A 27,876-nucleotide genomic window follows, 5' to 3' on the forward strand; every position below is an offset into this window, starting at 1 on the left:
CAGAGTTTGCAAAAAATTTCGCTTTGCTGGAACTGCTGCACCGGCGTCCATTCCTGGTAGACCCAGAAAAACAAATTTAAGGATGGATAGGCAGCTGCTACGAATTTCCAAAGAAAATCCTTTTTTGCCTTCTTCCCAAATTTTGGCAAAATTAAAAGAGGGTGGAGGAGTAAACCTCAGTTCCAGTACCGTAAGTAGAAGATTACTTGATGCCAACTTACCTGCTCGTCGCCCAGCCAAAAAACCGGTACTCTCAAAGAAGAACGTCAAGGCTCGTTTTCACTTTGACCAATCTCATGTCCACTGGTCTGTAGCTGATTGGAAGAAAGTCGTATTTAGTGATGAATCTAAATATAATTTATTCAGGACTGATGAAGTCAGACGCCCCAGTGAACAAAGATTAAACAAAAAGTACATTTGCCCCACAGTTAAACATGGAGGGGGAAATATTCTTGTATGGGGATGTTTCTCGGCTCATGGCATGGGACCCATAGTAAGAATAGTGGGCAAAATGGATCGTTTCATGTACAAAGACATTCTGCAAACACATTTAGTGCCAGATATGGATGAAGTCATGCCAGTAACAGCCCTATTTCAGCATGACAACGATCCAAAACATGCTTCTCAATTTGTTAAGAGGTGGCTATCTGATGAAAAAATAAATGTTATGGTCTGGGCATCTGAATCGCCAGACCAGAGAATTTATGGCATTACATTGACACCAAAATCAGGCATCTAACATGCTCTAATACAAATATTCTCTTTGAAATAGTGGAAAAGGCTTGGAAAGAAGTGAACAATGACTATATTATGAAATTAATTGAGTCCATGCCATGCAGATGTTATAAAGGAGAAGGGGTACTACACGAAATATTGAATTTATTTTAATTTAGTTGGGTTATATTTTTTTTAGAATCAAAACTATTTTTTGTTGCTATATTTTTGAATAATAAATTTGCATAAAACAATTTGGTGTTTTATTTATTATGATACAAAAAATATGATAATTTTAAAATATAAACAGGCTCTAACTATTCTTGTAAATAATATATAAACCTTACTTATAAAATAGATACTAAAAGATATATAACAGGAAAGTTCAATGTTGCTATCTTTTTGCACAATACTGTAGATAATGTAGTTTATTACATAACTTGGGCACAAAGCTTCTTACAAACTAAACGATTAAATATTAACACTTAATGAGTACTACACATACAAACGAATAGACATGTTGGCAAGTATAATTTAAAAATAAAATAGTATTATGAAAATGTAAATACGTTAATTGTTCTCCTAGTTTTTGTACAATTTTATTAGTATTCTGTAGTTAAAGTTGATTCGTAGGGTTTCTTTAGGGTTCTACTTACGTTTGGTTTATTATTTTTATCTATAGTGTTTAGTTTTTAAGTAGTTCATCTTGTTCGAGAGCCCCATTTTGGCCCCAATTTAGGTTATTTAGGTTATATTATTGTAAATCCTTGTAATTCTAATTTTCTATAATTTGTATACTTGCTTGCTTTGACTGTCAGTATTCTCCTAAAATTATTGGTCTCTTTGGGCAAAACAATGAAGATAATTCTAAATATTTCGAAACTGTTTCATCGGGTTTTAAAAAGGACGCGCTTCGTGACAATTCATTCAGTTTTTAATTGTTTAGTCAGTTTTTACCTTGGAAACAATTAAACGACTGTCAAGGCGAGTTAGGTTAGTGTTTTTGACGTTGACAATAAAAGTGTGTTCCCGAATTTCGTTACAATAGTTTACATACTGGATATGACACCAAACTAAGAAACTATTACTGCAAAGAATCACTGAAAACCTCTACAAGGTTTATGGTTTATGTACAAGGTTATGCTTTAAGTAAAATTATATTTTTTAGGCACTTCTTAACATTTTCAAGCATACTGTATTACGTACGATGGAGATAGATGATGAATCCGTGTGGAGCTATCTGTGCCCAAACGTCTTATTTTAATTATTCAACATTAACTTACGTTCGATTAATTGCGGGACACCCTGAATAGGAAATTATAATTTAAAATATTAATTAGTTCATTTGGTTTTAACCTATTTTTTTGTAAACAAAAGAAATTTATCTAAAAAAATAATGACACAATTAAATTAATTAAACTTATTATGAAGAGTTATAATAATAGTACGAATAAGTAGCATGTTTAAATTGTATTCATCCAGCCTTAATCACAGTGTGTGCTTTTCCATCTCTTTGATGTTAATCTCGTTGGTTTTATGTTATAATTTTTTGGCAGAGATTCAAACTAAAAATCCGTATAGTTATCGAATCCCGTTATATTCATTCCATAATTTAGTCTGTTCGGGATCGTGAAACGCGATTTATATTTACTCGGCTTTTTTGTGTGCCCGTGACCTTTTTTTTAATGCGCTTTTAAATCAGATTAGGATTCTTTTTGTCCCATATTAGGTTCAATACGTGACATAAACAACAGGAAGGAAACTTAAAACCGCTCCTTTTTCACGGATTTGAGGTTAGATTTTATCGGTTATTATTATCGAAAGGTGATGCTAAGACTTCACACAAAAAAGGCTTTTATCTTTGGACTTTTTTTATTTTAGCCTGGAAATTCCATGTAGAATTTGAATTTTGGCCCGATTTTCTTATTGTTAGGTTCTTATATTATTAGGTATTTATTAGGTCTCCTATATTAAAGGGTGTTGTGTAAATAGGGAGTATAATTTTGAAACGGCGAAAAGGTAGAGCTACTTGTTAGAATTAAAATTTAAAATCCCTACTCTTGAAATGTTTTCGTTTTATGGTTTCAAAGTTTGGCATACTTAAATAACACAAATTAATGATCATTCAAAGTGGACAAATAAAATTGATAATGTTTAATTATTAACAAATGTATTGTATTAAAAATATTGCTGTCCGAGATAGAGTTTTATATTTAAACAAATCATTTAAATATGAATAGATGGTGGTGATTTTGGCGACTTGCCTATATTTTTTTAATTGGACTGTGAATAAAGATAATTATTGGTTAAAGATAAAAGTATTGTGCGTTCGTTATAAATAGTTATGTTTAGGTAAATTCACTTTCCATTCAATTTATTATTCTATATTAACACTAATTGAATATTAGAAAATTCAGTTTTTCAATTGAGAAAGTAGAAAAGCAAAGGTAGTCCCTCATACCTAGCTACCCCAACTTTATATTTTTAAACGATAACACCCTATAATAATATTAATAATATTATCCTTTATTGCTAACAAAATGATCTATTATCACAAAGCAACGTCAAGATGGTATGCCATTATAGCGCTGTGAGTGATACAATGTAAAAACATAAAAAAGATAAAAAATCACCTATAACATTAACTATATTCACCTATAACATAATTAAGATTGAGTAATAAATTTTAAAAAAGATAAAATACACACAGTTGATATTATCAACCAGACACTTATGCCTGGCTTGTGATATTTCATTTGAAAGCTCTTAAACGTTTTTCAAAAGTCACAGTAATGGTCAAAGGCATCTTTATCAAAATTTAAAAAGCCTGTTTTGCTGCAAATAAAAAAAATGGATGAACCAAGATCACAGGACAAAGCAACGCAAATTAACGAAATAAATCATACTTTATCAAGTTGTCAGGCGGCTACAGCAACGGAATTATCTCGCGAATCTGTAAGTAACTGAATAGAATCTGTAATCTACTTAAATTACATACATTTTATCCCTATAAAATGCAAATCCCTCGAGAAGTTGGTGTTTCTGACTTAAGAATTGAATTATGTGAAATTCTGACATTACTTGTGTACCAGTATTTAGAGAAAAATATCACACAAATTGGAAATTGGTATATTGGAAGATGCAATTATTGGCCCGTTATTTATAGCAGGAAATTCAAATGGCGAAATGCATGCTGTTTTGCTAGAAAGATTTATCTAAGAGAGAAGCACATGGCAATTTATTTTTAGAGGAAAGTTTATTTTCAACGGCATGGGGTCACCACCTCATTATGTATATGTTGTTCCAGGTTTTCAGAAAATGGTTGAAAAAAAATTATCGTGATCAATGGTTTGGAATAAGACGTTCTGATGAATGCCATTTCCCGAGTTATGTTCTTGGTACAGAATTTAACGTTTTTAAAAAAGAAAATTTTATTTAAAACGCACTAAACTTAGGGTTAACAATAAATATGAACAGCACCAGCTTTGACACTATATTAAATGCTACGTAAATCTAGCAAACGGTTGCTTAAATACAAATATAAAATAATAATAATACGTTTATTTCCAAAATTACAAAATACTTATTCTACTTTACGTACAAGTACAAGGAAGAAATAAACTATTAGTACCGAAGCTCCTCTATTTAGAAGCTTGTTGGTACTTTTTCTTTAGGAATATATATATCTTGGTCTAGTCCAATTCGGGTTTAAAGGTCAATATCGGGTTTTTCTTGTCAAGTCCGAGAAAATATTCCATTAATGGTTTTTCAATACTCACTCATAATTTATTTACATCTGTCCATATTTAATTATTCTTATTGGCGGTTTTAAAATAACATTGAAAATAAGGACAACCACATTTTGTACAACCCATACAATAAGAAAAGACAAAATTATTTAACTTCAAATACTCACAGTAGCACATAGGAATTAACAAAAGAACATGGGAGATATCAAACGTTTAATAAAAGTTATCGCTCTGTTGTTCCAAAAATAATAAGAACAAGCTACCAGTTATTCACCAAACGATGAAATATAGCCGCATCTGCCTGTTCAATCCATTGCCCAACATAAACTTTAAACATTACTGTAGACATTTTTTCCTGTATTGGTCTTGGTATAATATTATAAAGTTTCGGGGCTAAATATTTGAAATGACGCTGACCAATACCTTATTTGTTCCTACCAACTCGCGCATTTTGACTAACCCTATTTCTTGTGAAGTGTGTGTGATAAAGTTTCAAGAATAATTTTTTTCCTATATATATTGATATATTTAAATTGAAACAGTAAAGTTTCCTCATATGCATTATTTTTGTTTCCTTGTAAAGTAAATTGGTCGGAAATAGTCGATTGTTTTCAAATATAATTTTTAGTATTCATTTTTGAATTATGGTTAATTGTTGTAAGTGGCAATCCCGGACACCACCCCATCTTGTGTGGTAAGGTTCTTGATATTCAGGTATTGTTTTAAATATTTAAAAGTTGAAACTAAACTTCTAATTTTATTGGTCAACTGCTTTAATTGTAAATCCCATTTAAGATGTTGGTCTACAATAATACCCAAATATTTTATGAACGGTGATGCAGGAATTGACAACGATTGACTAATTTGTCAAGCACCTATTTGGGGAAGATTTCTGGTGTAAGAAGTAAAACCAATATATTTTGTTTTTTGCTATTTAATGTTAGTTTGCTTTTCTTAAACCAATGTCATCATATCTTTTTTTTTGTTCCACCCTGTATACAAAAATGTATGTGAAATAATGCGCAACTTATTTTTATCGAATTTATGCGGAACTTTAGGCGGTCATTGTATAATAAATAAAAGTGGTCCCATTACAGTCTTGAGGTGCTCCACATTTGATATCTCTTATTTCGCTATATATAAGTGTTGTTAACTTTTAACACTTGTTTCCTACCTGTCAAATAACTTTCGATAATTTTATTGGTTTCACCCCGAATGCCGCAACTTCTTAATTTTTTTAACAATATTGAGTGGTTAACTGTGTCAAATGCTTTTGTTAGGTCTACAAATATATCTAAGATTGGATGGGATTGGCTATTTGCACCCAATGCATCATACAGCTGTTCCGTTAATTTAATAATGGCATCCTCGGTTGACGTCTTCTCCCGAAACTCACATTGGTTTGGAGATGAGATCTTATATTTTTTTAGTTATTTACTCTTTGTTTCAAAATAATTTCAATTATCTTGGATACATTCGAAATAAGGGAAACAGGTCTAAAATTATTTACATCATCTAAAGACCCCGATTTATGAAGTGGTATGACAGTCCCCATTTTTAGAACATCCGGAAAAACACCTGCACTAAAGCATAAATTTGTTATTAGAGAGATGGGCTGTGAAATATATTTGGAAATTTTTTTCAAAGTCTCTGATTGAAGATTATCATGCCCTGGTGCTTTATTATTTTTTAATTGGTCTATAGTTTTTTCAACTTCTTGCTGATCGGTCAAAAACAGAAACATAGAATCTTCCACAAATGTACCCTCAACTAAACTTTCTTGATAATTAAACTTTGAGGCTAACGTTGGTCCTACGTGACTAAAGAAGTCATTAAAATATTCTGACAGTGCCTTATTTTCAGAAATAATATCGCCATTCTCGCTTTTTAAATTTGTTATTTAAAAAGCTTTTGCTGGGTGTTTATTCTGCGACACAAATGATCCATAGGATCTTACTGTTATTTTTACTTTTATAAAGTCAGCAGATTTAAGATAATGAATGGTTTGGGGTCATTACTCCTCCACCCTTAAATTTTTCAACGTCCTCGTTGATTAGTTTTTGCAGAATTTTCAGTGGGATTGCTGCAATCAAGGACTGGTCCATATAGAGCTTGTGTTGTAGGAATCACGGCCAAAGAGGTTTCTATATAAAGGCGTGGTTAAACTGAAGCTTTTTGGTCTGGTTGCTGGTGTAGATCAGGAACTGAGTTGATAGCAGCGTCTCTGACAACACGGTAGACAACGTGCAGCCCTACAGCTTTTCTGATCTTCTTCTTTTCTTATCTTTTCTGTGGAAGCTGGTGAATGGAGATGCAGGATGTCTCGAAGATTCTTCTTAAAGTCGGGATAACGCACAACGAAAATCGATAAGTGCCGAATCACGTTATCCTGTTCGCAGCGCCAGTTACGTTCTTCGTACAGAACTTTTACGTTTTAAAAAATGAAATTTTTATTTAAAACGCACTAATACAGATATAAAGTCAGCAGATTTAAGGTAATGAATGGTTTGGGGTCATTACTCCCGGACCTATTGCCTCTCGATTTCGTTCTCTGGGAGCATCTAAAATCTGTTGTTTTAAGACGTTAACTTCCAAAATGTAACTTCAATAAGTTAAATTAATATTATTATATGTGTTGATATATAGCTGAAAATTTCCTCTTTTGAAAATGCGTGTAAACTTGGCAACAGAGAATCGATGAATATGTTGGTAAACAAAACATCCCCCTTGCCCCTGTGCTCATGTTGAACTCAAACAAAGTTGTTGTTTACTAATTCTAGTCTTTCAGTGTTCTAAGCTCGTCGACTACAGTGGGCACAAGACCAAATGGCTTTTTTAGCAGAATTTTGGAGCTAGTGTTTTCTTCTGACAAAACAAGAATTTGTTTGGTGCAGGATAGACATCGGAGGGAACTAACAAACCCAGCTTGATCATGCATAGCCCGTACCACCATTTGCAGAAGAAAGTGCTATATTCTGGTCTCGTATCATATCTAATGGTCGAGCAGAATTTATATTCAAGGCACAATGATTGCTGATAAATATATACGGGAGATAACACCTGACCTAATCGTATCTAAAATCGGCAGGCATCAATGGTTTGGACTGGCCCGCACTATCGCCAGATATGATTCCCATAGGACATGCTTGAGACATGATTTTTAGAGTAGTGGCAGCACGTAGAAATGCACCTATAGGACTATATAAGAACTTGATCATGATACTCGCGAAGAATGGCATGCAACTAATTAATTATTAGGTTTATAATTTATTTCTGCCGATTAAAAAAAACCTTTTGGAAATTTAGGGTGATGCAAAACGTTTGAATCTATGTGTATGATCAGAATATGAATTAGAGGGATATCTGTTTATTTTGAAAGAAATTAATGTTTGTAGAGATTCATATTTTCCAATGATAATTTTTCTTTTAAATGATTTCTAAATAGCATTTGGAAACGTTCATTCAAAAAAACCAAATAATAACGAAATCATTATCAGAAAGAAAAAAAAATATTTTAAAACTGATAATTAACAAACAATTGCTTAAAAAAATTAAGATAAGTGCATACTTATCCCTGGAATGCTACACTTATTTCCGACTTTGCATCTGCTACACAGGGGTACAACCGTACCCCAAATAAAACACGTCGTATTTTAGAAAAACGAAAAATTTATTCACTTATAGAAAAATAATAACTTAAACCGAGTCTCTAAGAACACTTTTAACGCACATTCATAATAAAATGTTCATGCGGCACACACTGAGCATATTTTTTTTTGATGTTGCAAACACACGAACTTGTTGCATACAGCACAGCTTACTCTCGATTTTCGATCTTCTCTTCTGGGACAAAGCACACACCTACCCACTGTTGTTGTAAGCCTAAGTAGGTACTTCTTCTGAAGTGGTTATCTTGAGTACCCTACATATATTTTCACGGAGTTCGCGCTTCAAAGTTGGAGGTTCCAAACGACTCATCATGTGCGGTCTGACCAGGTCAAGGGCAAGCTTCTTGAGGTATTCTCTGCTGTGCTTTACAATTTCTTTATTCACTTCACCAGAGCCACACAAAAGAATCATTGAATTATATCCCAGAATATCCAACAAATTATAGAACAGACATAATGGCCAGCGACGTGTTTTTCTACCAGTAGAATAAGTGTGGCACAACTGGTCTAAAGTATCCACTCCTCCTTTTGTAGAATTATAAAATTGAACAATTTCTGGTAACTTGGTCGTAAATTGCTCATCACCTTTTTCGTGCATTGTCGAAAGCATAATTACTGCTTTTTTAGCACTGTTGGGTGGACAGTATGATAACAGTGTCAGATGTCCACTGCAGCAAAACATGGCAGAATTTTGATTCCTTTCTTTGAGTTCCAAAAACGACTCAGGAATTTCTTTTTTATTTCTTCTCACAGTACCAACAATGGTAATTTTTCTCTCCAAAAGATGTTTCGCGGTCTCAATAGAAGTAAACCAGTTATCCATGGTCAAGTTCCTATTTGTTCCTTGGACAGAACTGGTTAGCTTATTACAGTAATACTGAGCTACAGGAACATCAGTTGGTGTGGAACCTTTTCCTATATAAATTTCAGCATCAAGTGCAAAAGCTGTTTTGGCATCACAGGACAACACAATTTTGATTCCGTATTTATTGGGCTTTGGAGGGATGTACATTTTAAAAGGAGGACATCGCCCTCTAAAACCAACCAATTGTTCATCAATTGTAATATATTCTGAAGGAGTATATAGGTTTTTCCTTTTAACGATTGACCTCTCAAATACCTCTCGAAAAGCTGCAAGCTTATCAGTTTCTTTTCTTTCAGCTCTGGACTGCTTATAATCAAAGCGAAGACAGTTTATCAAAAACCTGAAACGTGCCTCGGGCATGGTAGCACGGAATATTGGAATTCCTGTGTCTTTATCAAATAGTTCCTTGGTCAAAACTCCGGCCATTTTCATAACAGCGGCATAATAAAATAGCCCGAAAAATGCTTGGAGTTCAATGCTGTTTGTATCCTTAGTCCAAGAGGGTCTCTTACCTACTGGCGTAATAACAGGTGCATCAGTATCTTGGTCATCGTTCTTATTTGAATATTTCAATCGTATCTCGTTATTAGTATATTGGGTAGTTTTATCGAGATTTTCTGGAGTGAAACATAATTTCCAAGCTTCAGTTCCCGATGTTATATGTTTTGCTTCGTTTTTGTTTCCAGGTAAATGCAAAACCAGATTTCGTTTTGGTGTACGATGAATTGCGCCTTTCTTACCTGACCACATAAACCCATTTTTACCCCTTAATTTGGTAGGCACTGGTAAAATTTCCACCATATATCTGTTGATCGCCTGTATTTCTGCCAATAGTATATCGTCATCTTCCGGATCTGTATCAGATGGAAAGGTATCCTGAGTCTGTTCTGGTGCAATAAAAGAATTAAGATTGATTTGATTGCCGCGTATTTCATCCTTTTCTGGCTCTTCTTTAAAATCAGGTATAACGGCATCTTCCTTCTCCTTCATCCGAAAAACTGTCTGAATTAGATTCATAGAGAATGCGGCTTTGTTAGGTCGAAGAACTTTTTCTGCCCAGCCATTATTCGTGCAGCCTAACAAAGAAAATCAATAATAACTTAAAAATCAAAGAAAATAATAATCACAGAGTATATTTAAGCTAAACTGCTACACTGGGGTACGCGCTAACCCCAAATATCACAAATCTCAAAAAGAAAAAACCGTGTGCCAATGTCAATTGTCGCACGCGAACTGACTTGCCGCGTCTTGAAACTAATAAGACGTCGGCGTTCGTTCCCCCGCCCACTTCCATTTAACTTGAGATATGATTAATGATGGGGTACAAATGTACCCCAAGTAGCATTCCAGGGTTAAATATGCTAAACAATAAATAAACATTAAAGCGTAAATATTGGAAATATTTTCTGCATCTGATAATATGTTTAACTGAATGTCGACACGCTGTGTCTCATTTTAAATTTTGATCTCACTGTTTTACGAGGTCTTCTCGATTTCTGCGCACTTAAAATCAGATGAAGCATATCGATGTCTTGACATGATAAATTGATGATTGAATGATTTGTACTGTAGAACAAATACTAAATACAAAATATAAATAGTTTCGGTACAACAAAACAATAGCTCGATAATATGTGTATCAGTGGTGTTCCTGTGTTTTTTAGAAATATTTAAAAGGCTTGACCAATTTAGTATTTAATGATGTAAAACTTAATAAAAGATTTTGTACATACTACTTTGTTCAGAAAAAAATAATTATTTGAAAATACAAAAATATCTATTTGCCCTTTGTTCATATTCAAATCTTTTAAAATGCATCATATTTTCGTTTTAGCAATTTGCTATGAATTTTCCAATTCGCAAATAAGGCAATTGTGTATGTTTACAAAGTCCCCAGAATGAACATGTGACTCATAGCTAAAAATGATTTTTATTGAAAATTTTGCCTCGTCTTTTCTTATTGATTCAATAACATACGGCGCTTGATCGTTCCTAGGCTTTCGGTCTGTTATTGGGAGTCTATATGAGTGTAACTAGATTTTTTTTTTAATCAGCTTGATTAGGTTATGACGAATCGATATTTTTGATTTTTTTACGCATTTTCGCAACAGAGCATAATACCGAAGAGTTTTGATTTCGAGCTGGTTTCCTTAAATTTTGGGCCCAATTTTAAATTTTCTCTTAGAACGTTGATTTCCTACGGTTTCAAATTTACGTTAACCACGGTCTATGGCATTATTTTTTGATCGTTTTCCTAACATTGTTTGATAATCTTAACAAATTGTTGTTGTTTGGTAGTAGGAGCAACAGTCTAAGAAACAGCGCCGAAAAGTTAATTATTTGCGTGATCTTTGAAAAGTAAATAAAAGAGGTGTCTCTTCAGTTTAAAAAAAATATATAAAAAAGGTCATAAATTTCACGTTGTTGTTAATTCCATTGAAATTTCAAAAGAATTTTTATTAATAATGTGGAAACTGCACCAGCAATTTTATTTGTCCAAGCTAGATTCTGACTTTACAGGTCCGCACTTCGAAAATGACTTTTCTTCTTAATTAATTTACCGCGAAAAACTATAGATTTTATAAATTCCTGGTCTGATCAAACGTGATTTATATCTTCCAAAATATTTAGTCACACCACCAGGCTATAATAGGAACATACATTTTATACTTGTCTAGTAGGTTATTCAGTTTTCGGTAAATATTCCACTATGCGAGATTATTAACGATTATCGCCAACCACTGCAGTGTTGAACGCGTATTTAATTCGGTTTAGTGTTGGGTATTCTTTGATTAGAAACTACCTAATTATAGCGACCACGAATCGTTAAAGTATTTGTTCGTATTGCAGGTGGCTTGTGTCAAGTGTGAAACCGTTTAAGTTAAATTAACACGTAGTAGAAATTGTTTGTTTTTATTTTGTTATGCATCTAGTTCATATTTGAGAAGTCTTGATCGATTTTGGACATAGTGCAGTGATACAGTTTTAAATGGGGTACGGAGTAAAATTACATGAAAATGGAACTATTGCCAATATGAAAATGGTAAGTTTCGTGTTGAAAAACACTTTAATTTCGATCAATACGTGCCTTTTAAAATAAGTTGGAACTAAAATATTTAACGTATCAAAATTTGTCTAAACTTCAAAAAGTTGTGATAAATATGAACGTCACTAGTTAAAACTAGTTTTAAAATATAAAATAGAGGGCGCCAGTCAGGCTCTTAGAAGATAATTAATTTTAATGATAAAAATTCTTGAAATTCAAGATATCAAGACTTATACCATAAATGCTGCGTTTTTTAAAAGAACAACATACCTATTATTCCTTTTTCGTATTTTATCGTCACTATCAAGTGTTTGTGAATGATTGAAACTATATACAGTGTGTCATACTGAAATCTTGTAAAGCGAATACAGTATAATCCATTTATAATAAACTCGCTTATAATGGAAACTCGCATGTAATGAACGATTTTTTTAATTTTTTAAGTCCCGGCTTAAACACATGTAAATCCTCGGACAAGATGTACTCGTTTATAATGGAACCTTGCTTAAAGTGGACTAAAAATTAGTCTACTGTGTCTATCATAAGCGAGGTTTTTCGGGAATTCCCCGAGACGATATTTTCTGATGCAATAGTAAACAAGCTTTTATTCGAGCCTAAACTGAAGATTAGATTAGTTGTTTTAAAGCGTACAGTTAATTAGGCAGATTTGCAGACTCATTCAGTTTAAATAAATAATAAGATAGTTAACATTTCGATTTATCTGCAGCGGCTTTTCCCAGATCTTCATAATACTTCTCCACGAGTTAAAGTAATTTGGGAGTCTCGTTTCAAAATATTGCGATCAACGAAGTAATGTCATGTTAGCCTAAAGTAAGAGTTTATAGAAAAACGAGATAAAGCCAAAGCAGTAGAGCAAGCTAATCAGAATATTGAGAAACTGTTACATATAACAACACCACCAATACAAGTCAAAAGATCTTACTTGAAACATAGAGCCGAAGAGTCCTTATCGATCATACGGTCAGTGTAGAGTCGCAAAAATTAAGCTGAGACAAGATTAAAGATTCACATTTTTTTTATCTCTTGATTTAAATAATGTCAAAGTGAATTTTTATTTCGTGTTAATATGTTTATTAATCCCTGAACTTTTTGTATTGCCTTGAAACAATATTTCTTCATTATTAATTTTAAATGTCTAAGCTTATATTGGTATGATGATTATCACTGGCAAAGGAAATTAGAACAGATTTTGCTGAGGTATATTTTAACATTAAACTTTGTGATAATCTACTAAGATCACCATTTATTTCTATATTGGCTTCTTGCACTTTCACATATAAAAATTATAAATTATTTGATTATGATCATTATTACACATGTGATAAGAACAATACTGAAGATTAAAAGAAAAAGGTAGTGGGAAACAAAGGAGTGGCTTTTACGATTTTAGCTCAACGTTTATTGGATTGGGCTACGTTTCGACAACCAGTTTGTATATTTTTGAAGCAAAAAAAAGTGAAAAAAAATTAACATGAGCTTAGTATAAACTAGAAACAGGTGATAATAACAGTTAATTCCAGTTTTCAGTAGCAAAAAATAAAGTTAAAACGAGATTTTTACTGAAATCAGATTTACAAATCTTATTAGCTGTTTTTTTTGTCATTGGTTGGACTTGAAAAAATGTAAAGGCAGGCAGGAATATAGAAATGAATCTAGATTAAATCCTGTCAAAAATATGTTTCATTACAAGAACAAGGCGGTAAGTAATTTAAAGAATATAAACGTAATGTCTCTTGAAATGCCTGGCTTTACCTGGGAATAGATAACGGATACATCAGCGAGTCTGATGTAACTTTAATGACATTTTTAGTGCTTCGAAGGGAACCGAGGATGCTTTTACTTTTTTTAATGGGATATGAGAGATAATGACGGGCCTGTAGGTTTTGAGTGGCGTTTTCATTTAGTTATATTTACGTTATCGTAACCGTTTTGGAAATTTAATTAGGTACTAATGTTGATCTGAATATTTAGGCTAATAAGGCGGAACACTATTTTAATTCTACTAATTCAGATTTTATTTTGATATGATTTTTCTATATAAGAGAAAATTAAACAAATAAATAATTTTTTTGCCAAAAAATTGCGATAAAGTATAGTCATTTAGGTCACCTTCATTAAAAAGATCATATGCAAATTTTTGGACATTCTGAAAATGGGATCATCCGTCATAATTGAGTTTTAACAATATCAGTTTAACTAACTCTGATGACATATGAACGCATTTGCCGACTTTTTTGGGTAAAGTTTTTAATCAATCTCTACCTCCCTTAGTTTATTTAATGATGATGTCTTTTCTCAAAATGTAACAGTTTCAAAACTGATCAATCATGCAGATGTGCTAAATGCTCTTAAAAAACGAAGAAACTTCTGGTTTTGATGGTGTGCCATCCTATCTGTTGCGTGATTGTGCCTCTGCATTTGTGAAGCCTCTCTGTACTATCTTTAACTTATCTCTTTGTTCAAGCACCTTTCCTAAAGATTGGAGATTTGCCAAAATTTGACCCATCTTTAAATCGGAAGAAAAAAATGTGGTGGAAAACTATCGTGCAATTTCCATACTATCCAACTTCTCTAAGATCTTTGAAATTTGCCTATATGATAGTCTCTTTCATCAAGTAAAATATTTAATTTTACCAATCCAGCATGGTTTAACCTAATTTAAGTCGATTTCAGATGGTGGCAAACCTCTACAAACGAAAGTTTTGGAAGTTATAGTCGTTTATATTTTTCTACATCTGACACCACAATAATTTTTTACCAAAAAACTTTCGTTTGTATAGGTTTGAAACCATCGTCAGTCGATCTAGGTATTCATTGTTAATATCTGGTCAAAAAATTATTAAAATCCCTTGGGAATTTCAGGAGATACGGTCCTTATATTGATTAAATAACAGGGAGCGCGGACTATAAATTGGTTGCTGGATATCAATCGGACGCTAGCTTCACACACATTAAAATGTTACGCGTTGCGCTCCGATCGTTACCACAACCGGATTTGCTTTAGATGCTTTTGTATCTTTCAGTACACACTGCCCGTTTTCCCGAAATTATTACGTTTTTTAAAAAACGTTTCAAAGGTTCTGTATCTTGGGAGATACATTAGTCAATTAAGGGTTAATATTGATCCTAATATATTTTAAATTAATAAATAACCTTTGGGTTTAGTTTTATAGTGTCCGATTAATCACCAATGTATCCATTATTGTTTCAGTTCAACGGAGACGATGAATGGGAATATGAAGAAATTATCCTGGAGCGAGGTGGTGCCGGCCTGGGCTTCAGTATCGCGGGCGGCACAGACAATCCGCACGTTTCCGACGACACCGCCATCTATGTCACCAAGCTGATAGCAGGAGGCGCCGCGGCCGCTGACGGACGACTCCGCGTTGGAGATTCTATATTAGGCGTCAATGAGCAGCCATTAGTTGAAGTACCCCACGCTGTAGCTGTCGAGGCGCTCAAAAGGGCTGGTAATACCGTTAAATTGGTAGGTTGATATTTATTTTTTTTTACGAGGCGTGGCAATTAAGTTTCGTCAATAAAACGCAAGCAAATTAAGTTGCGAGCAAAATTTTATTATCGACCTCCACAATAGTCTAGCTCTGTACACAACGATTCCAAGGTTGCTCCCATGATTGGAAGCACCCTTGGTAATCCTTTGAAGTTAACCCATACAACACAATTTTGACCTCCGGTACACCTCCGCGATGAGTTCCCTTAAGTTGCGACTTCATCTTGGGGAATAAGAAGTCATAGGGGGCGATATCGGGATTATAGGGTGGGTGCGGCAACGTTGGAATGCCTTTTTTGCTAAAAACTCTTGCACAATGAACGAGGGCTGAATGGGCTGCCAACGCGTAGTACAACGAGTTTTGAAACTAGAAAATCTTTTCATTACATAAGGTTTGATGACCATATACAAGTTGCGTAGAAGTGGCATTCTATTTGACTCTTTTTTAACAAATTATTCTGTAGTCTTTCATTTCAGGGTATTTATCATAATTTTCGGTTATGAAATTAGATCGGTAAAACAGTGTTTAATTAATGTGAAATAATGAAGAATACTCTGTTTTAAAGTGGTAACTCACAGGCAAGAGGAAAAAATTTGTATGCTCTTTATTTATGGAGAAACTGAAAAAACTGCCTCAGCAGCAGTTTGTTAATCCTTCTTTTAGCTGTTCATATTACGTTAATAAGAACTTCGTATTACAAAGCTTTTTCTTAAAAAAATAGTTTTCCATCTATAGTAAAGGGTTTTCCAATAAGGGCGGGTCGATGTTGAAATGGAATAAAACAAGCTGTATCTGAGATATTAACAAAATTATTTTTTTATTTGAAAGGCCAACTTATGCCATTATGTATGGAATATGACATCATTCAAATGTCCGCCGCGGCTTCTCACGGTGGCTTGGATTCGAGTGGTCCAATTTTCAATTACTCTGCTGCATAGATCCGGCTGAATTTGAGCGATGGCCTGGGTTATGTTGACTTTCAGGGCATCGGTGGATTGCGGCTTATTGGCATAGACCTGGGACTTTAGAAAACCCCACAAGAAAAAGTCTAGCGGGGTCAAATTGCAAGACCTTGGTGGCCAATTTACGTCACCTCTTCGAGAGATAACCCTGCCCTCAAATCGTTGACGCAGAATGTCCATCGTGTCGTTCGCTTTGTGGCACGTAGCGCCGTCCTGCTGGAACCACATGTCGTCTATGTCCATAATGTTCAATTCGGGCCAAAAGAAATTGGTTATCATTGATCGGTACCGCTCCCCGTTGACAGTGATGGCCTCACCGACATTGTTTTGAAAGAAGTACGGACCAATGACGCCGCCGGCTCAAAATCCGCACCAAACCGGATTTTGAGCCGCACCAAACTTTTTGTGGATGCATTGCCACCTGGTGAATCTCGCATGGGTTGGTGTCATCCCATATACGGCAATTTTGTTTGTTAACGAAGCCATTCATCCAAAAATGTTCCTCGTCACTAAAGATGATTTTTCGGCCAAAATTAGAGTCAACTTCCAAACATTCTGAAGCCCAGTCAGCGAACAAACGGCGATCTCTATGGTCATTAACTTTAAGCTCCTGGGTCAGTTGGATCTTGTATGGGTGCAGGCCCAAGTCCCGACGCAAAATTTGCCAAGTTGAAGTCTGCGAAAGACCAAGTTCTTGTGCACGGCGAGGAATCGACTGCCTCGGGTTCTCCTGAACACTTTCACGGACAGCGGCGATGTTCTGGACTGATCTGGCGTTCCTTTGACGTATGGGAGTTGGTTGATTGTTTAGCGAACCAGTCATCTCAAATTTGGCCATCAAACGTTGAAGAGTTGACTTTGAAGGGCCACCGCGCCTACCGTATACTGGACGCAAGGCACGCAATGTTTGCACTAATGAACACTCGTTTTGATAATAAACTTTTATCATTTGGACGTGCTGCTCAATCGTGTAACTTGTCATGATGATTTGGGATCAGTAACTGAATAATAAACAACAGATTTGACATATGCCACCAAAACAACATGGCCGCCACAAACAGTCAACATCGGCCGTCTTATTTGAAAAACCCTTTATTTCTTACGTGAACTACATTATTTTGCATTGCTTGAAAAAATGTTAAGGTTTATTCAAAATTTTCAGATGCAATTTTTGTTGTATGTTGCTGAGACACCTAATACAATTAAAATAATCTACAATGTGCTTTATAAAATATGTTTTTAGTGCTTTCATAGCTGGTAACAAAAGTAAAAGTTAAAACTAAATATTGCATATACTATACGTATAGATTCTTTTCTGTCTTCAGTGCCTTCAATCATAACAGTCAACTTGAATAAGGTTGCTGATTAACTAAATTTTTTGTGAATTATATTTAATAGTAAATTATCTTTTATGGTACAGATTGATAAACTAGTGGTTAATGCATCTAGCTCAATGAGTTTCACACTATTGCGAAGCTATAAGAGTTTATCTCATACATCCACGTTTTAGGATTTTGCACTTTATGCATTTATAGGACGTAATTAGATTATTGTTTCATCATCGGTCCCCTATATACCTGTATGTATGTATATACGTGTTATAGGCAGGCAGTCAAATATATACAAGCGTTGTTTCTAGATTATTTAATATTTAGAGAGGCATTTATTCTATAAAGGTATGAACTCTAATATTATTCTGAAGAGATTTATCGAGTTTTATGGAACTTGACTCTCGATTATAGCTCTACACAAATTTCTGTTAACAAAAATGATAGTTCCTCTCTCCTCCTCTTTTTTTTTAAAATCAGCAGCTAAACCTTATGCATTAATTAATAATTAATGACTAACAAATAACTGTTAACAATAATTGTTCAAAGTGTCCACATTCGTATTGTAGCCTAGTCTAGTCTTTTTAATGATGTGGCTGTGTCCCCACAAGTAATAGTCCAAAGGATTCAAATCTGGTGAGCGGGGAGGCCAGAAGACTGCGCCCTTGCGTCCAATCCAATGTCCAGGAAAAGTGTTGTTCGTAACTGAGTGAATATTCGGTTACATTTCTACTACTACGGGGCGGAGCATCGTTATGGTTTAACCACATTTTGTCTTTTTTGAATCGGAATATTATTTAACAATATAGGCAGTTCTTCTTTTAAGAACAAAAGGTAAATTGCAGATGTTAAACAACCCTCAAACACACAAAGGGGACATAATGGTGTTGGAAATTCGGTTCGGTTTCTGCCTGGGGATTTTCAAGCTGCGAAGAATCGGCATTCCTTAAATTATTGACACCATCCGGGTGAATGTAGTTTCATCAGTGAACAAAATGTTATTAACCAAATTAATTACGATATAATGATCCAATTGCAGAACCGCATACGAGGGCCCAGATCAGTGAGCTGCAGAGCTTGGATTGGTTTTAGATGAAATGGGTACAAACTAAAGTTATAATGCATTGTTCTCCATATAATTAGTCGGGTAAAACCTGTGCGACGTGATATTCTGCGAACACTAGTTGACCGTACCAACAATATCCACTATTACATCTTGGGCAGCTGCTATGGACGTTTGAGAGAAACATTTGGAAATGAACATGTTGCTCTCGGTTCATTTAAAACTCTCCCATATACTTGTCGATTAGGTGTTCTTCGATTTGGTATTCAACCATTGCTACCCTACCACTTCCGTTACAATATCCGTGTACTAGCAGCATGTCTAAGAATTTTTCATTTGAAAAAACAAAGACGGCGCTAATTTGTGGAAATTTCTGTCAAACTTGGCGTCAGTTGTATGTTGCTATTGTATCAAAATAACAAACGAAAAAAATATATATGGCAACAAACAAAAAAAAACAATCTACTTGGTGTTGATAGAACGTCATACTAAAGATAATCATTCTTATAGCATTGTAGGTTTCGGCCCAATAACACTATTAAATTTAAAAAAATCATATCTCGGTAAGGAAGCATTTGCGGACTCATGTCCATAGGATATTTTCCACTCGAATCTACGTAAAAATAACGTAGTGAAATTTTGTCCCTTACCTTGCGGAGCAATGTAAGGGACATGCATGTTTAAAAACTTATTGAAATATATTTATAAAATCAGGAAGAATTTCTTTCTCTTTAAGCAGATGACCTGAACCTTGCTCAATTGATTATTTTGTATTTTTTTTTTTTAAATATTTATAATCAATAAAATACATTCTTGTATTTATAGCATATTTATCAAACGCCTGAAATGAGCTAACCCTATAATATTTTATATAGAATGTTCGTCGAAGACGACAACCGAGACCCATGAAACAGTTCGAGATCGATCTTGTGAAAGGCAATAAAGGACTGGGATTTAGTATTGCTGGAGGCATAGGTAACCAACACATACCTGGCGATAATGGCATTTACGTAACTAAAGTTATGGATGGCGGAGCAGCTCAAGTTGATGGGAGATTAGCCGTTGGTGACAAGTTGATAGCTGTTAGGGACTCTGTGGTAAGTAAATGTGTAAATGGCAAAAATTATGTATCTCTTTTAAGATTTCTGATGAGGCTTTATATCATACAATTGCTTTATTAATCAAACACATTTGCGGACAAATTTATTTGCCTAGGAAGATGAAGATTTGCTAAAAGTTTCTTAAACTCTTAACAATATATCAAATATTTAAAATAAGATTTTATACAGCACAACATATTTAGGACTTGTAGTACTAAGTTTGGATTTTAAAAGTGCTTTTGATAGTATGCGTCATAAATACCTGGAAGTAAAAGTAAATAAATTTGGCAATCCTGAAAAAATAAAAACATTTATAATTGGGGAATATAAAAAAGCAAATATAAAATTTTAATAAATGGTTACTTTTTGAAATACATTCAAATTGAATCGTCAGTAAGACAAGAGTGCCTATCGATGACGCTTTTTGCATTAAGTATTGAATCATTTCTACGGTTAATTACAGAAAAATTAAGTGGTATAAAGATAAATGATAAAGTGTATGCAACTTCAGCATATGCGAAGAGCTATGATATTCAACAATTTATAGAAATTATAAAAATATATGAACGAAAGACAGGGGCTCTATTAAACATGAGAAAATTCAGGGATATTAAGGTCAGATAGTTGGAAAATAGGACCAAGTGATATGCTATTTGAGAATAAGAGCATGTATATATATTTTTGTAACAATATGGAGGAGACAATACAAGAAAACAAGCAAATAATTATAAGGAACATCGAGAAGTTAATATATAAAGATTTAGCAAAGAATTTAGGTCTTATAAGGAAGGTTTAAATATATTTATGTTATCAAAAGTGAGGTATACAAGTTTTACCCATCAAAAAATTGTCAGAATAGTAGGAGATACTAAAACTATATCTACTTATTGAAAAAAGTTGGCTTAAGTTAATAGATGTTAACACTAAACGTATACAGTTCTTTTTTTAAATTTATTTTTTGAACGGATCAATTCAAAATATTGAATCTTGAGGTAATGCAATTGATGAATAAATACTATGTTTTAAAGCAAAATTGTCATATGAAAATTTCAAGATGGCTGCTGGGCGCCATCTTGGAAAATTAAATAAAAAAGATGGTCTTGTGGCACACCATTTTGAAGCTCGATAACTAGCTCGAAAGGTCGATATTTCTATTGTCATATATTCAATACTTGACAAATATTCGTTATTGTCTGTCGTAAATCTAATACTGAAGCAGGTTCCGTTTCGCACATCTTTTGCTTCAAATAGCCCCATAAAAAAGTCTAGAGGTGTCAAATCTGGCGAGCGAGCTGGCCATTCCACAGGTCCTCGACGGCCAATCCAACGACCGGGGAAATTGTTGTCTAAGTAGTTCCGAACTTGTCTGCAGTTTTTAACGTTTTTGGGAACGTTGTCATAATTATTAGAGGATGTTTATTATTTACTGTCCAAACAATTTGGTAATTGGACTTCTGCAACAACAATGATTTATTATTGTAGAAACCTATTTAAAACAAACAGTTATAACTATTAACAATATTATAACTTATAAACAATAAACCTATTTCACAATAAAAGTTGGAAGTGACTTCCTCCAACTCTTGTATTAGCCTCCGATCTTTGTTGTATTTATTCTAACACTCTTTGAAACATTCAAGGAGTATTTTTGTTTTGTTTAAAATATATATTTATTATTCATTTCTGTAGCTCATCAAGTAGGTTTACCAGTCTTGTATACACCCAAAAAAATCCAGACTATTTAGGTCAGGAGACCTAGAAGGCCAATCTCGCCCTTTTGACTTGAAATACATCCTTGGTTTAAATACTTCCTAGCCAGAATTTAAAAATGTGCAGGGCCGACATCATGTATATACCACATTAGATATTTTAGCAAAACCGATAAATTTTTAAATAATAAAGGCAATTCGTAACGCAAAAAGAGCTTATAAGATTCATGTAAGTATGTTATAGCATATACTCAACGAAAACTAAAAAATGAGGTTCCTCATTTCCAAGTCCTTGAAAGGTTAATTAATCTCTAAAGGAAAATCCCTGTATATTAACTATTGTTTCTTGTTTTGTATTGCTAAATACCTTAAAAATTAGAGTATATTTTTCATGAAATATATCAATTGTATATATCAGTATTTTTTATGGAACTTTAACAGAAATATTTTGAAAACCAATTTTTTACAACAAAAATAATAATTTGTCCTTTACAAAATATTGATTTTTTGTTAGCCAATAATTTGACTAATATAATAATTACACCACTCGTAAAATATCTTTACCGGACTAATTTTTAGTCTTTCTTTGCTTACTTGCAGGTGTTCAGCTGTACAGGCCTGGACTTAAAATCTTTGATGCCGATTTTTTTTTTGAAAAAACATTGGTTGGTAGACTAAAAAAATTGAAAAGTCTATATTAAAAAAAAAGATTTTTTTTTATTTTAGTTAAAAACCGTTTACAATTTTTAATGTTTCTCAAGTAAGCTGCAGTTTAATGTCAAGGTCTATATATGGCTTTAGATCCTATCTTCTTTTTCTGATCTTTCTTTATTTCATGATATATTATTAATTTCTTCCCTAATTTTCTCTGTAACCTTGCTGTCAAGGTATTTATTGGCCTAGAATAGTATAAAGCATTGTCCAAGGGGACCACTCTTTTTTTTTTAGATTTATAAGGTTCTGTTGCATTACGTTTCAAATATGTCCAACTGCTTACATCTTAATTAACATCTACGTCTCTTATTACATCTACATCTTAAAGACCTTAGATCTACAGTCCATTCTTTTCCTACTCGTAAGTCGTATGTGTCATACCATCTCCCATTGAAAAGTAAATTGGTCTCCAAATAATCAATGCTCCATTTGACAGATTTCTATTAAAGTTCTTCTATTGATTAATTTAAATGTCTTTTAAGATAAGGGGAGCTCCCGAGCATTGCTTCTTCATTTCTGATACTGTTAGCAGAACCTGTGCTAAGTTTGGTTTTTCTTTACCAATTTAGATTATAAAAAAGTGGCTTTTTGCCAAGCAGTACTTATATTTTTCAACGCAAGGTTCCATATTAAATTCTGACACATATTTAAACAAAACGGGACTCTGATTTCCGCACGAAGCATTTTAACGTATTTTATTGATTCATTCATTCATTAAAATCTTATTTAATTTTATTTAAAATTAAAACATAATGTATTTGTCAAATTTATTTAAATCATTTCTCGTAGAGGTCTCGACAGGGAGATGTTTAAAAATAAATAAACGAGCGATCAACATTACAATTACAAAGGCGCTTATTATTATTCTATACGTAGCATAACGTAAATTAACTGTTTTCAAAAGTTTTACAGCTTAATTTAATTTTGCCGACGTATTAAATTCTCTTTTCTTAAATACACAGGGAAGTTTTCCTATCAAAACGTTACGCTTAAATGAACAATTTTGGAATAACCGTTCAAGTTAGTTTTGCGAACGCTATTAGTAAAATATTGTTTTACGAAATAAATATTTTAACGGAGATTAACAAAAAGAAAATAATTAAAAATATGAAATATGAAAATTATAGAATATTAAAAATAATAAAATTATAGCATAGGAACAGTTGGGCATGTATGTTAATAAAATATTTGTTTTTCACATTTATCTGAAATTCAAAATATCACCATCGGTGGCGTGGTCTTTTATAAAAGACGTTTAGCAGCTTTTCGGATATTAGATGTAAATCCAAATATGCTATGAGAAAAAAGGTCTATAAACAGCTGGTCTATGAAGACATACATAATATTGCATCTAAATCGTAAAGAAATATACATTTGTTTAAAAAATAAGCTTTTCTTCCTTGCATCTTTTAGAATTTTCTTTAAATATCTTTTAACCTTACAGACATATTTTAATATTCATTTAAATTTTGCCAAAATTTTCTAAAAATAATTTCATGCTGAACGTTATATTAAATCTAAATATATTTGTTACTGTTTTATTAAAACTCTATAATTTTTGAGAAAAATAGCAACATACCTATTATTATATCGTTGAGCTTCAAGCACAATGTCACATTAAGTTAGAAAGCAATTATAAAGGGTGTCCCAATAAGAGCGCACGTTGTAATTGGTAAATAAAAGTCATAATTTATTTTAAACTGAGTGTTATTTATATTTTAATGTAAAGCTAATACACTGCAATTAAACGTGAAAAATAATATCTGGCAAATGGCCGCCTCGACTTTCGTGACAGACTCTTATTCAATTTGACAATTGCGGCCCAATTTCGCTAATAATACGCCTAATTTCCTTTTTCAACTGTGGAATTGTTGTTGGGTTATTAGCGTATACGAGGGATTTTAAAAAAACCTAAAGAAAAAAGTCACAAGGCGTTAAATCGCATGATCTTGCGGGCCAGTTCTGGTCTCCATTCCGTGAAATGACACGACCGGGAAACTTTCTTTGCAACAATTAAATTGCTTCACGTGTAGTGTGACATGTCGCACCATCCTGTTGATACCACATACCGCCCGTATCCATACCATTTAATTGAGGCCATAAAAACTCAGTGAGCCTATTACGATAGCGTTCGCTGTTCACGGTAACTGCATTTCCAGCCTCGTCCTCTAAAAAGTACTAACAGTGATTCTTAATGGATGCATTTTCTTTTCATGAATGACTCTAGGATTTTCTTCGCCCCAAATTCGACAATTTTGTTTATTAACAAAGCCATTAAGATGAAAGTGTGCCTCATCGGTAAACAAAATTTTTTTCGAAAAATCGACATCTATTTGTTGTTTTTGCAATACCCAAGAAGAAAATGTACGGCGCGTCGCATGGTCCACTGGCTTTAATTCTTGGGTCAATTGAATCTTATAGGCATGTAAATGAAGATCTTTTGTTAGAATTCGGTGGGTAGTGCTCTTCGAAATGTGCAACTGCTGTGCACGATGACAGATAGATTTTCCCGGATTGTCGCCAACACTTTCACGCACTGCCTCAATATTTTTTAACAGAACGGCTAGTACGGTGACGCACTGGTGTTTTTACATCCACGACAGAACCATTTTGTTCAAATTTATCAATTAGTCTTTGGACGGTCGTGTGATTTGGTACATAGTGTCGACCAAAAATGCCCCGCAATTTACGAACTGTTTCCGCAAAACATTCTCCATATTTGTAGTCTGTTTTAACAATAATAATTCGTTGTTCGACCGTATATCGTTCCATGGCTATTAATCGCAAACTGTTTACATTATTCTTTTCAGTTTTTTTTTGACATACGGCGATAAAAAAAGAACGCTGCGCAATTCAAAACGTGCGTTCCTATTGGGACACCCTTTATAATTTTGTAATATTTAGTAGTGGTTGTTTGCTCTTTATCTAATATTTTATTACCATATAGGTATGATATAATTAGTCTATTGATTGTAAAATGGTAATGCCGTAAATAAATAAATAAAACAAATGTCGCCTAACCTTTCCAAGGACTTTATTAAATCACGTCTTCTGGAGGAGCAAAGGAGATAATTTAAACTTAACCTGAAAATAAATAATTATTTTAAGCATTTTGAGATACTTGTATGTATTGCATTTGCTTTAGTGGTTTAAAAAAGCTCCTTATAATTTAAATTATTTTTTACGTTTGTTATTTTTTGTTGTTGTTAATATTTGCCTGCCTTGTGCATATCTTAAGGTTCCTCTAACAATTGAAATTAACATTTCATTACTTTGTTTTTGCTTGATTCTCGGTGTTCTTTTCTTCCCTTTTGCACACTTTTTTTTGTATTTCTTGTTCATCTTTGCGCCTCTTACCTTTAGGATGTATAAGTTACACTTATATATTATGTCAGAATTATATTTTATTTTATTTTATTTGTTAACCTGGTTCTAATATTTTATATTTGAACTATACCTCTATATTACTTGTAAAGTCTTGTCGATCGGTTATGCATAATATAATCGCGAGGTGGTCCTTATTATTGTGTTGTAACTATAACTCTATATCTGTATCTTGAGGACAAATAAAAAAGTTTTGAATTTGCATTTCAGTATTCATCATGCGGTACCATTTCCATTCTGAAAATTGTTATAATAATAAAAGTATGTATAATTAAAATACATGATAACCTAAAATGTTTGTATGCGTTTCAATTTCTTTATTAAATATGTTTCAAATCAATAGTTTTGGTTTAAATTATTTCGAAACAACGATTTTTAACTTTTATTGCTTTTGAACTAATTGAGTCAATTTTCTTTAATGTAGTGTATCTTCAAATATCGAATAATAAAATATATGGACTTTTTTTATCCATTAGTTGATATAGTAAAGAATTGTCTTTAAACTAGGTTACAAAATTACAAACCAGACCCATTTTAAGTCATACTTATTGAAATATTAGCTTAACCATTAATCCTATTATTAATCATTTTTAAATTTCGATGCACACGTTATATAACAATAATCGATATTCTACTTTTTTCAGAAAGGTGAAGTAAACTTAGAAAATGTCACACACGAGGACGCAGTTGCCACATTAAAAACTACTCAAGACTGTGTGGTTCTTGTAGTAGCTAAGCCAGATGTAGGATATCACGCTCCTGCCTCTAATGCATCTTATTCACCACAACTTTGTGAGTATTGGTTGCAATATGATTAACCTATCTTGTGACTTACGATTTCATGAAATCAGTTTAAAGAAATTTATTATGAAGACAATAAAACGTTATCAATGATAAACAAGTCGATGATGCCTGTCTGTATTAGTTGATTTAAAATGATTAGTTTATGACTTGGTAACACATAAATAAAATATATTTTATTAACAAAAATGTCAGGTAATAGATCCGCAGAGCGGTTTTTAACAATTACCAACAATGATTTAGCCATTACTCAATAACAAATAAAATATCCGATCTCAAATATACTGACAAATCTTGAAATACATGACATTATTTAAAAGCTTTGAGCACAGTATAAAAAAAATTACATATCACAACATTACTACAGACTGCCTCATCACAGCTTACTTCTCTTTAGTTTCTTTTTAAATCTGGGAAAGCTTAATGTTTTAAGATTCTCAGGTATTTTGTTATATAAACTAGCTGCCTGATATATGACACACGACTTGAAAAACTCTAACATGCCTGGGAATATTTTTCCCCTGATATTTACTTCATGTCATTCGCCACGAAGCTTAAAAAATTCTGCAAAAATAATTTGGTTTAACTGAGATAGTGATTTTATGCATTAATTGCCGTTGCTTTATGTTGGTTTTGAAAAGGTCCACACATCTGACATATCTGGCGCAGCTGTTTTGAATTTTTTGTAATTTAAATTGATTATATTCTATGAGATATGGTCCATCGTCAGTGTCTAAGTAATTAGGAATTGAAAGAATTAGAGATTCTGTAAGTCTTTTTTTGGTTTCTTCATGGATGATGTATTTGTATTCGTGAATAGATTTTAATTTAAAATAGGTCTGTCTACATACATTATTAATATGAAAATCAAATTTCAATGGTTGGTTCATGTATAGTATAACCCAAGATTTTTTACTTTTCCTGTCAGTCAACCATACGCCCATTAACATATATAATAAGATTATCAATTTCTATATTGATTTTAGAAAATAAAATTGCTTGTGTTTTTTGAAGGTTAATCAACAAAGAGTTATGCTCCGCCCAATTAGAAATGTTGCTCAAGTCATCATTGATTTTTGTAATCGATCTGATCAGATCTTTAGGTTCACTTAAAGGGAGATATATCTGAATATCATCAGCATACATATGTACAGGCAATTATTTATAACATTTTCAATATCAGAGGTGAAAACTGAAAACAAAAGAGGTCCAAGAGCCCTGAGGCCTATCCCTGTCTCTA

General features: G+C 33.1%; 1 protein-coding gene across 10 annotated transcripts in view; it reads left to right on the forward strand.

Moving 5' to 3' along the window:
* LOC126733620 (disks large 1 tumor suppressor protein) overlaps positions 1–27,876 on the forward strand; it is an 825,690-nt gene that overhangs the window by 681,621 nt on the left and 116,193 nt on the right. For all 10 annotated transcript variants that reach the window (XM_050437042.1, XM_050437028.1, XM_050437022.1 and 7 more), the window contains 3 exons: positions 15,275–15,550; positions 19,804–20,025; positions 26,480–26,627. In XM_050437042.1, coding sequence (XP_050292999.1) covers positions 15,275–15,550; positions 19,804–20,025; positions 26,480–26,627 — 646 coding nt within the window. The remainder of the gene's footprint in view (positions 1–15,274; positions 15,551–19,803; positions 20,026–26,479; positions 26,628–27,876) is intronic.

Source organism: Anthonomus grandis, chromosome 1 (assembly GCF_022605725.1).
Source record: "Anthonomus grandis grandis chromosome 1, icAntGran1.3, whole genome shotgun sequence".
NCBI lineage: Eukaryota > Metazoa > Arthropoda > Insecta > Coleoptera > Curculionidae > Anthonomus > Anthonomus grandis.